The sequence below is a fragment of the Parambassis ranga genome, chromosome 7, assembly GCF_900634625.1.
Source record: "Parambassis ranga chromosome 7, fParRan2.1, whole genome shotgun sequence".
NCBI lineage: Eukaryota > Metazoa > Chordata > Actinopteri > Ambassidae > Parambassis > Parambassis ranga.
The window spans coordinates 5,721,202-5,733,397 of NC_041028.1; the positions used below are offsets into that span (position 1 = coordinate 5,721,202).

Genomic DNA, 12,196 nt, shown 5'->3' on the forward strand with positions numbered 1-12,196 from the left:
CTTTTTAATAAAACATTTTGGCATGTACTGTTCAGAGTTTCAGTGTTGCAACTAGAGTAATAATAACTTCTGACTTTCAGATTGAGCTGGGGGGAGAGAGCATGTTATGAGCAGTGTGTCCGACTGATTCTGATTACACACTCAAAGCTATGAGCTGAGCTTTGCATTATGCAGTGGTTAGGGATTAAGCTTTTACACATGCAAATAAGTTGGATTGCTTAAGAAATTTCATTTATAGTTTGTCCACTCTGAATGGTTCAAATCACAGACTGGGTCCTTTCAGCTGTCTCCCAATCTAATGCAGCATTGATGCATATGACAGTATAATGATAGGGTTCGGTTAGCCATGGCTGCAACCTCTCACCTTGAAAATGCTTAACAAACCACATATCTATTTCTGGGGTTTCTCTTGTAATGCTTGTGTGTGTGTGAATGAAACAGAGAGGGACTCTCAGATTGAGTGTCTTAATTCCATCTCTGCTAACACTTTGCTCCTTGCACATCCCTAATCCGACCTGCCTGTTAAAAGGTGCTGCACCTCCTCAGGGGGTTGCAGAGAACATCTTACTTCCACAAGATCTGTCCCTCCGTCTATCCTCTCTCTGTCATTTTCACTTCAGCTGCAACAAAAGACTCCCTCGCAGTACTTTACATTTCTAAGAAGAGAGGCTATTTCATCTTCCGTCAAGGTTTCAGAGGACGAAAAGAGTTCAACAGCTGCAGCCATGAATGGCACAGAAGGACCCAACTTTTATGTCCCCATGTCTAACAAGACAGGGCTGGTGCGCAGCCCGTTCGAGTACCCTCAGTACTACCTGGCCGAGCCCTGGAAGTACTCTCTTGTTGCTGCTTACATGCTATTCCTCATCATCACTGCCTTCCCCATTAACTTCCTCACCCTCTATGTCACTGTCAAACACAAAAAGCTGAGGACGCCACTGAACTATGTGCTGCTCAACCTGGCAGTGGCTGACCTATTTATGGTGGTTGGGGGCTTCACGGTTACACTCTACACAGCCTTGCATGGATATTTCATCTTGGGGGTCACCGGCTGCAATATTGAGGGATTCTTCGCCACATTAGGAGGTAAGAGACAAAGTCTGTGATAAAGTGTAAAATTGTCCATGAATTTTCTCGGTGGGTCTCATTAAATACTGTATTTCTACTGTACTTGTAATCTTTTGAAATTTACACCTGCCTTGTTTTATGTCTCAGGAGAGATTGCTCTCTGGTCTCTGGTGGTTTTGGCTATTGAGCGATACATTGTGGTCTGTAAACCAGTGGCCAACTTCCGCTTTGGAGAAAAACATGCCATCGTTGGCCTGGGTTTCACATGGGTCATGGCGTTGACCTGTGCTGGTCCCCCTCTTTTTGGATGGTCCCGGTACTGTCTCAGTGTCTAGATTGTACTTGCCAATTTGCAGAATACATAGCCTTGGGTATTTCTTTAGACATACACAATAGACATGTAGTATCAAATACTATATGCAATAATACTGATGGAAAATATTACTGTGTGTGGATGCAGGTACATTCCAGAGGGAATGCAATGTTCCTGTGGGATTGACTACTACACTCCAAAGCCTGAGATCAACAACACCTCATTCGTCATCTATATGTTTGTCCTCCATTTCTGCATCCCCCTCTTCATCATTTTCTTCTGCTACAGCCGCCTGCTCTGCACTGTGCGAGCGGTAAGAACACCACTGCCAATGTTATATTTATGTGATATATTGTTTATCCCTATAGAGAAATTATTCTTTTTTACCTTTACAAGGAGGGGTGAATCATCACACAGTCTCTGGAGATGTAAGGGATTTAGTGGCTCAAGGACACTTCAGGAGGGCAGACCACTGCCAACATGGCAGCTTATACCCAGGCTATCCTGTGGCTAAAGGGCAGTCTGCCTGCACACTGTGCTGTCCTGTTGCCCTTATTAATAAAATAACAGCATCTATAATGTATTACCTATCATAAATAGTTAAAAATGCTGAATTATCTTATGTCAAGCAACTAGTATTTTTACCTACCAAATGGAAATTAGAGGGGAATTTATAGTAGAGCAGCTGATATACACAATGTAGTTGTTTATCTTATTACTGGATGTGTGGCCTGGATAGGAATCATTTCCTGTATTTGTGTCACGTGGTATTTGTGTAACTGCCCCGCCCCTTTCGCAAAAACTAGCAACATAGATTTTTTTTTACTCCTGATATTAACTATTTTTTCACAAGCCACATCTTTACAGCATTCTGACACTAAAATAATACATTCACACAGACAAATCAGGAGTAACTTTACTCCACACTCTTAGCGAACTCTCGCGAGAACTGACAACCACCTGTTAGCTTAATAGTTGAACCAACAGAAATAAACAACACATTGTTGACTTAAACAGACCATAACCTACATGATCTATCAGCTCTATTTACTCCAGCAGAAAACTTCTGACTTCACGATGAATGTGAGTTTAACAAGTTTTACAAAGAACTCTCTTCTCGTTGCTGATCCATGATATCATCTGCTAATCACAGTATATGAGCCATGAACACAATACAACACAAGTCTTTCGCTGGACTCATTTAACTATAGACTACTATGAAACCGGGAATATGGTGATACAAGAGCGGCATACACCAAAAACAGAGGTAAACTAAAGTGAATATTGGACTTACCAGGTGAACAGAGACAGAACTTGTTGATGAAGATTCTCAGTCATCCAGGTCATCATACGTAGAGAAGGTTGAAGCAAGGCGTCTGGACTTGTAGAGTTTTCTAGAAGACATTTCGCTGCTCATCCAAGCAGCTTCATCAGTTCTAACTGTTTGGTGGGGAAACATGGTTTATATGTGGTTACAGACCTCAGTGGGTGGGTCTGGGTAAAACTTTAAAAAAGAGACAGAACTGCACGTGAAACACGTCACTGATCCATTGCTAACTGCCGAAGTTGTAAATTAGCATTTATTTACTCGTCTGTTTAAATATCAGTTTGTTGACATTTGCGCTGCCCCCTAGGGGCGAAAAATGTCACCGCACGTGTAAAGCTAATAAGGTCGCTGCAATTTGTACGCACTCATAGTAGAGTTTTTAAAATACAGTTTCATTGCCTTATTTAAAATAAATAATGGTAATGGTTTTTGAGTCCTGTAGTTTCTTATTGTCATTACTGTTTTGAGCTAATAATCAATATATCTTCATTCAGGCTGCAGCCCTTCAGCAGGAGTCTGAGACCACCCAGAGAGCAGAGAAAGAGGTGACACGCATGGTTGTTGTCATGGTGATCTCCTTCCTGGTGTGCTGGGTGCCATACGCCACCGTGGCTTGGTACATCTTTGCCAACCAGGGGACTGAGTTTGGGCCAGTGTTCATGACCGCTCCAGCCTTCTTCGCCAAGAGTGCTGCTCTGTACAACCCTGTCATCTACATTCTGCTCAACAGACAGGTGTGTCAAGTTTTTTTTATTCATTCATTTATTTGTACAAGAGAGTACATTAATTAAGGTAGCAGTGAAGTGAAGTTTTTATGAATACTATAAGTTAAAGGTTTAGAAAGCCACGAAGGCCTTCTAACTTCTGACTGGTTCTGACTTTATTCTGTCTTTGTGGCCTCTAGTTCAGGAACTGCATGATCACCACAGTGTGCTGTGGAAAGAACCCGTTTGGAGACGACGAGACCACTGTCTCCAAAACCCAGACTTCATCTGTCTCCTCCAGCCAGGTGGCCCCCGCTTAACCTGTGCCCTCTCACTCCCCCTGTAAGCCCCATCTGTCCCTGCTCACCTGGGGACCCACCACCGCCAAGCAGCACTACGTTCTATTGGCCAATATCCTTGACTTACCTCTCCATTTGTCTTCACTGTGAGTGGCACTACTGCTCCTTCAGAGGGACTGACTTACTCAAGAGCCAGCATGTGTATTTTCAATCCATTTAATCATGGATAGTGTTCAGCTGGTCTCACAGATTTTAACCCTATGTCTAGGGGCCTGTCACCAACTTGGTGATGATCCAGCTGAATACCATCCAAGCACTACCCCCTCAAAAACACACACATTAGGTGAAACCATTATTATTTTTTTTACATCAGCTCTTGTTTAAGTGATTGTTGCAGCTATGTATCCTTGAAAATATGCGCTTTAAACAATCAATTTTACCATTATTTAGGACATTAGGCAATCGTTTGTTTAGATATCTGAGATGGGTTTTTAATTGCATCAGATTAGGCTCTCTGCTGGTCTCTCTGTCTCTCATCTTGCCTTAATGGTGATGCAGCAGAGATTGTTAACTTCCTCCTGGTATCAACTGAGGCAAGATGAGTGTAAACAAACAGACCTGCGAGCCTCTGCAGGAAAAAGGAGCCTCCTGCAAGAAGGTGAATGCATGTGTGTGTATATGTGTGTGAGGTGGATGTTTACGTATTTGAATGGATGTCAGAGTGTCGGTGTGTATATGAAGGAAATATTTTGTTCATTGTGTAAAGGCTAGGATTTGTGGAAGTTGTTTTGTGTCCTGCAATAAAAAACAAAATGCTAAATGTCTGGACAACCCAATTTTTCATGAGAGCATTTACGAGGCTTTCTGAGACGTTCCAGATGCCTGTTTTGTGGGCTTTTCAGGGTGGAAGGCCAGATCCTAATGGCTTTCAAATGTTTGCTGCTGTATTGCATTTAGAAATGAACCACTCTGAGACTTAGTACAATGAATGCCATTATTAGACACTTTAAAATCCTAAATACTGTAATTTATTTCACATACTCTGACAGGTCATTTGGCGTCACAAATACAGTCTCTCCTCAGATTATATTGAACTCACTTCTTTCTTAAATGTAATTTTCCCTCGTTTAAATTGATCAGAATCCAACATGATATTTGTTTACACTGATCAACACGTCTATACTGATGCAGCTCTTCCCAGTGAACTACATTACATTTGATTTCATAAGTTTCTGTCATTTTTATATTCTTTCCCACTCCTCCTCAACCCATCATCAACCTGCAAAGCACATTGGGACGTATTGTTCAAAGCACCAATGGGAGTTGCTCGTCTTCCCCAATCACACCTGAGAACATTGCAGGTTTTAGGAGATGGGAGGAGTTTATTATCATACTAATCCTGGCAAACAGGTCACTTGAAAGCATTATAACACATCTATAAATATTGCTATAGACATTATATTACAGTACAGTGCATCATTGGCTCGTTCCCTTAAGAAAAGGGTTCAGTGCGTTACAATTGCCACCAGGGCTTACTGTAGGTCCCAGTCACTGTAAAGACATCCAGAAAAAAGCCTCATCTCTGAGCTCCTACACAGTCCCTCTTAAGTATAGTCGAGCCAGACTGGAATTCTGTCTGTGCCATTGGGAAAGATTTAGGAAAAGTGCATGGCAGCCCCAGATGAGAGGAGGAACACGTCGAGAATTTGCCATGTTTTTAAAGGCAAGTCCTTCACTCTGCAACTTTTTCCTCTTGTTACAGTCTGTGGGTGAGATAACGACACTTAAAATTCCTTAGTGGCAGACATTTCCAAGTAACCATGTAGGTCGGAGGAAGGCAGAAAAGAGACAGCGAGCAGAGGAAACCGGCAGGTTCAAGCTTCACTGCAGCACTCATAGATGTTGTCCTCCACAAGGGCAATGACCTGCTCAAACTTATGGTGCAGTTGAGTGCGACGTGCAGTGGGGTTAGACTCCAGAGCGTTTCCCACCTGACCGGGGAAAAAAAACAAAAAAAAAACAACAAAGATGACTTTCAGTGGCTGTCAAGCATTCATACATCAATCAATATAAAGAAAGAAAGAGAGAGAGACAGAGAGAGAGAGAGAGAGAGAGAGAGAGAGAGAGGAAGTCAGCCACCTGCCTGGACATAAAAAGTTGAAGGGGATAAAGGGAGAGAGCAGCAGAGGAACAAGTGAAGTGCTTCAGCCTCTTCTCCTGCCTTCACACATGCCTCCACACCACAAAAGCTTTTGCACTTCACATATTTACAAAACCCACATCTGCTCTGGTTTCCATGCCCAATAGTTGTCATAGCGTCAGTGGGATTTATGGGCTCTTAGCGGCAGTGTGCTACCAGGCAGAGTGAACTGAGCCTGGGAGAGAGAATAGGCAATCAGGAGCCATTCACAGAGCTCTGTGAATCAGAGTCTAAGCTCCTGGCCCACGTCTGTACAGTAGCATGACAGAGGAAAGCAGCTAAACGGTTTTATCACAAGGACGCTCCATTAAGGACAGTCACCACTGACTAAGCTGCTCTGAAGAATAGTCACAGCAGCGAGAAAACATGGGGGAGGACAGCAGGGGCCTGAAGAGGGATAGTTCAAAGCAAAACAAGAGATATGAAGCAGCAACTTAACAGTGTCATTAAGCAGATAGGGGTGCTGGATAAAGAGAAGGTAAACACCACACTGTTTGCTTAAATTAAAGGCTGTCTATGGGCTGGAGAGAATTGAATAGAGGCTGCTGCTCCAGACCTAATTGTTTCCCCTCTAAACGCATTTAACAAAAGAAAAAAAAAACAAAAAAACACTGCTGTTAAAGGCAGATAATTAACCAGGCTATTGTTGTGACAGGTTGCATGGCTGTGCCTACAGTATGTTACATCTCTCAACATTGCTACGATCTTGCACACTGATACTGTATGTCATGCTCCGATTTGGATCTGTGAAACTTAATGCGGGTGAGCGAAGTGTTGTTGCTGCCAAAAAGGGCCAGTCTGAACAAATTTTAATAGAAATGTGAGAGCAACAATCTCTTACCTGGTTTCTGTATCTCTTGGCATATTTGTAGATTTCAGTCAAGGCCAGGTTGGTATTGAATTCATTCCTGTATTTCTACAGAACAGACATCAAAGCAGTAGATTAGATTCCAAAATAAGATCTGTGTGTAAACCAGCATGATGACTTTTTTGTTACTCACTCGTGACTCCTCAGCCAGGTGAGCGTTCATCTCCTGCTCACTGAGAGGTGGCATTTCCTGTATCTGCTGGTAGTAGGACTGCACTCTCTTCTTATACTCTGGGATCTCCTTGGCATACAGCAGTTTGTTGGTGGGAGAGTCCTGGGAAAAAAAACAACAAGGAATTTCAATCAGGACCCTCAGGTCAAAGTATCTACAAAGTATCGACCTTTGACACCAACATGTCTACTGTGGCTCCTCGCTGGCTGAAACCAAAGCATGGTATCTTATATAGTATAAGACATCTTCAAGCTTTCAGGATTGTGCTGCAGTGCAGTTTATTTTAAGTTTTATACTTTCATCCTACTACATGTTAGTTTGCATTCTGTAATTATCTTTGATTTAAAGCATTTTAATCTTAATTTTATCTTAAAAAAAAATGATTGGATCAGTCTTTAAAACATGATTAATCTGCAGTGCTCATCATATGCAACCAATTAATATTTAACTGCGACGAGCTACGACATTAAAATGCAGCACTTTACAGATAAGTAATGAAACAAATGTTCAATAAGTAAGAACGTCTATTTCCTGCTGTTCCATTTTTCTCTGTCACTTCTGCTTTCCCCCCGTCGTCAAACCAATGAGCTTCCTGCCCGTTTTTCCTCCAGCCCATCCTTCTTTCTATCCATCATTGCAATTTGGTCATTCTGTCTTTCAGACCTACTGCTGTGCAACCTTCCCATAAACACGTCAACACCTAGGATGCAAAAACTTTCCATGGCATACAGCAGTTAGGTATTATATCTTATCTTTGCATCAATGACAATCATCAAAAAACTTCTAATGGACTCAGTGTTGAAATAGATATATAAAATAGAGAAATACAAATACAAATTTAAGGGTATGTAGTAACCCTCTCAACATTGCTTGATAGTTTAAGTACTGGGGCGTGCCACATAACTGTTACATGGTTCATTGAATGACTGATTCCCACCTTTGTTGGAGGTCATACCCCTCTCTCCCTCTTTCTCTCTCCTCCCACATTTCCTGTCTGCATCCTCACTATCAGTGCCAACAAAGCTATCAAGGCCAAAAAAGAGAGTCATCTTCTTTCCACATTAAAATAAATACTTGTTTTATTTCTGTTAGACAGCTGTCCAGTTAAATTGGCTGTTTTTTTGTTGTTGTTTGTTGATTAACTTATTTAAACCAGGCAAAAGTGGGACAATAGAGGGAGGGAATGGTTTTTCCTTTCAACACAACAGGAGGCTCATACAGTCAAAGCCAGAGATGGAACATTCCAGTCTAAACAACTCTCTCTCTCTCTCCACAGTCACTTCAGGCTCTCACACTGCTGCTTATTCAAGCAAGAAGAAAAGTAGCAGGGCTAAAAGGTTGTGGGCATATTCAGGTTCTAGTGGTGACTACTGTTGCGAGTGAGTGTGTGTGAGGGAGAAAGAAAGGGACAGAGAGAAAGTAGGACAGGGGAGAAAAACTGGGAGTAAAAGAGACAGGCAGCCACAGCTCTCAGCATGAGTGAAGGTGCTTACAATGCACCTTAATATTTCTACATGTCATGAGTTATTTGCGTCACCTTTTGCATGTTTGTTTATGTGCGTTTAATATGCTGAGGGACTTAAAGGCTCCAATTGCTCCTTCTGATAGGGAACCCTTTCTCTCTTCCTGTCCACAAGGTCACATCCTGCTGATCGTCCATCTGCCTGGTAACCCCCCTGTGACCCTGTGGCCCTCCACATATCCTGCATCTTGCCAGATAAGAGGGTTTCTGTGGAAAAGCAGCGAGCGATGCTTCGTGTCCTACCCCTCTCTCTTGCCCACTGGGCTCCCTTTAATCCAGACCCCATACCTTTCACTGCCGTGTCCCAAGGCCACCACACAAACAGGTGACCGTACACACTCAAAACTTCGAGGTGTGTCATGCCGCTCTCCTTGACCTACAGGAGAAACCGGGGCCAGTTCCTTGAACCCATGACTCCACTATACATACACAGCCAGATGTGACATGGTAATGAGGAAGCTGCAGACACACAACATCTCATCTCTGGAGGTTTTATGTGTGTCTCCATAGATATGAATCTGCCTGCATATACATGTGAGTGTGCTGGCTCTGAGCTGAAGTATATAAATCAGACTGTTTCTCAGTGAAAGAAGAGCATTATTTGATGAGTCCTCGGCTCCCTCCAGGGAGGAAGCCAGTCGGAGGGAGACAGGAAGCAGAGCGTGCTCAGGGTCACGGTGTCTGAAGGATGAGACGGATTTGTGAGCAGTGAGGACATTGACATGGAAGCGCACACACACATACAGACAGATTCTCAAATGCACACACACACACACACACACAGAGACACATACACTGGAGCACGGCACAAAAAAAGAGATCCCTGGTGCTCATGACCTTGGATCGGCCGACTGGGCTGAAATAACATGAGGAGAGGTAGATGGAGTTGACAGACTGAAGGCTTAAGGATGAGGGTCATAGAGGGACTTGAGAGGCGCGTGTGTGTATGTGTGGTTTGGACACACACACATACAGTAAAAAAAATTGATCTCATAGATTGGTACAGTGTGATAAATCAGAGACAGAGAGCTGGAGGATGACATGAGGCAAGGATACTGGATGAGGTTAAAGGGAAGGAACATAAACATTTCTGACACACAGACACAATGTCCATCACAAATAATTGCCCCCAGACTGTTAAAAAATAAAGACGATCCTTAAATCTCTTCTCAAAATCCTTTTTTTAAATTGATATTTGCTCCCATAGGTATATTAACAACCGGTTGCTAAAATATCGACTTTGAAAAACCTTGAGAAGTAAGACGAGAAGGGAGAGAAAGAGACAGCTTTGCGCCTACCTTGCCGAGTTGCAGGTCAGAAATGGAGCAGGCATCAATGAAGGCTTGGGCGATGACAGATAGACAGGCGTCCATGTGATCTGTCTTATCAATGTCAAACACAAACTGAGGGTTCTTCAGAATGTTGACCCAGAAACGCAAAGGTAAACTGCAAAGGATAGAAAGGGAGAGATAAACTTTCAAAAGCCTTTAAACACTCACAGTGAGGCCGACCAAAAGGGGCAGACTTTAATCAGAGTGTATTTATTTTAAGGCTACCTGTTGGTTTTCCAGATGTGCAGGGTGTCTGGGTCTGTGATGCCACGTTTGTCAGCCTGCTCTTCTAGGAAGTCAAAAAAGTATTTGACAGCCAGAGGGGGGCGGTCTGGAGGGATGCTAAGGATGGCCTGAAAGAGGTCATCCAAGAACTTCTGAAGAGTTCCCTGTGGAGAGGAAGGCAGAGAAAAAGGCTTTTACATATGTGCAGATACACGGTTTCATGGGAGGTGAGAATTTCTAAGTGGCGCGTGAGGTCAAAGGTCATATATGTAAGAATTTGAAGAAAGGCATTCATCAATTTTATTGCCAATAAACAGACTGGGACCAATCAGGACTTGCATTACAAATTTCTTTTTCAATTAATCCTTAGCAGCAACATATAGTGTTTCTAGTTTACTTATGGACACCTAAGATCTTTGCTAGCACAGGTATGGTGAGCAGCAGCAATGCAGACTGCTGTTTTCCTAATGGCCACAGGTGTCAGCACATTTCCAGCTTTCAATTTGTTTATGTGATGTACAGTCCTTCACTCCTGATTACCTTCGTAGACAGCAGGCGAGTCAGGTAGATCTCAGGCAGGACTTTTTTGCGATGGCTCTGTCTGTGCGATTTCTTGGTCTCCATTAGCTCATCGTGAGGTAGGACCTGGTAGGTGAAAGGTCAACATTAGTGCACACAGGTTGTAGAAATGTGGTTAAATGAAAAGCACTATTGTCTCTGCTGTATGACACCTTATAGGGGAATTTTTCTGCTTTATGCATTAGACACATGATCCAGAAACCACATCAGGGTATTTGGAAGCACTGAATAACATACAAAATGAAGGAAGTGATGGCAGTTGGGAAAATTTCATGGTTGTCGCTCATTGCTGTGTATAGGATCATGTCTCTGACTTGCTCATACAGGTCTAAATAGGGGTAAGGAAGAAAAAAAAAAGACGCTGCCGAATTTCACCTTCTTGTGTTAAAAAAAAGGAGACTACTGAACTGTCCTGTAAAACTAACTATTCACCCGGCAAATTGTGTTCCAAGGAACTCATTATTCTAGAGTCAAAGGGCCCATATCTTGGCTGACGTTTATAAAAGAGCTTAAGCAGCATTAGTGCTGTCATGTCCTCTCAGCAGCTTTCCTTTCCACCTCCATTCACCCTCTTTTCTCCTCTGTCGTCAGGCCTGCTCTGGGCTGACTAACACTGGCACACACAGGAAAAGCTCTGCTAACAAACTTAGACATTACATATGGAAACATTATCATTACCTACAAGAAGATACTTACCAAATGTACATACTTTTCTGTATCCAGATCTTTAACTGTAGGGACATAAAAATATAGCATGAAACAATGTGCAATCAGCAAGGTGGAGACCTGAGAGAATAAGAGGAGACAGGGGGAGGGAGCACAGAGGAGTGTGACAGATAGAAGGGAGAAAAAAAAGGAAGATTGACAGGAGAGCGAGGGAGATAGAGTACATGCAAGAGGAGAAAGTGATTAAGGTGGACTGTGGGCCGGTATAAGGGAGGGGAGCTGTCTGAGAGAATGAAAGAGAAAGATTACGAGTGAAAGGAGAGAGAAAAGAAAGAGATTAAGCGAGACAGACACACAGAGTCTGTGATTGGTTCTGGAGCCGGTGTAATGAGATGGTAATGCTCGGCCAACGCTGGGCAACAGCATTAAACCTTGCTGGTTTATATATATAGATCTAAACACAAACTCACTCATACGCATGCATGAAGAGATAGGAGTGCAATGGCGCATGTGGATACATGTTCAAAAACAAGAACGAATACAGTAAATGATTGTTCACACACACCAGGAAAAACAAAGACAGGCATGTGTGCGGATACAAACGCCCACATCGTGAGTGCCTTCTCATTACAGCCAGCTCTGCCAGAGATGCTCTGCCCAGCGGGCCTCCATCCAGACCCTCAACACTGATCACAGGCAGGCAGGACGGTGTTTTATATTAGCCAGGGAGCACTACAGGCTCATAACACCCCCTTGACGCTTTGAAGCTGAAGCCAGGTTTGGTCCACATAAGCCTATTTTTGGCCCAGTATGAATGAGAAGACAGGCTTTGATGGACAGAGCCTGAGCAGAACTGAGCTCTGGTCTGGTACTGATTATGTAAGGTAGACCCCAAACAATGAATGACAAGCCCATTAAAGGC

General features: G+C 43.0%; 2 protein-coding genes across 2 annotated transcripts in view; one reads left to right on the forward strand and one right to left on the reverse strand.

Moving 5' to 3' along the window:
* The first annotated feature begins 725 nt into the window (after nt 1-725).
* exorh (extra-ocular rhodopsin) lies at nt 726-3,732 on the forward strand. The gene is made up of 5 exons (XM_028409386.1): nt 726-1,086; nt 1,216-1,384; nt 1,529-1,694; nt 3,203-3,442; nt 3,613-3,732. Exons 1-5 carry the CDS (start codon nt 726-728, stop codon nt 3,730-3,732), a joined length of 1,056 nt encoding a protein of 351 aa, XP_028265187.1.
* A 984-nt stretch (nt 3,733-4,716) lies between these two features.
* Nucleotides 4,717-12,196, reverse strand: part of plxnd1 (plexin D1) — a 59,601-nt gene continuing 52,121 nt past the window's right edge. Inside the window, exons 30-36 of the mRNA XM_028409873.1 lie at nt 11,305-11,339; nt 10,570-10,674; nt 10,030-10,193; nt 9,772-9,919; nt 6,913-7,053; nt 6,753-6,827; nt 4,717-5,702 (exon numbers count right to left, since the gene is read on the reverse strand). Coding sequence (XP_028265674.1) covers nt 5,586-5,702; nt 6,753-6,827; nt 6,913-7,053; nt 9,772-9,919; nt 10,030-10,193; nt 10,570-10,674; nt 11,305-11,339 — 785 coding nt within the window. The 3' untranslated portion in view covers nt 4,717-5,585. The remainder of the gene's footprint in view (nt 5,703-6,752; nt 6,828-6,912; nt 7,054-9,771; nt 9,920-10,029; nt 10,194-10,569; nt 10,675-11,304; nt 11,340-12,196) is intronic.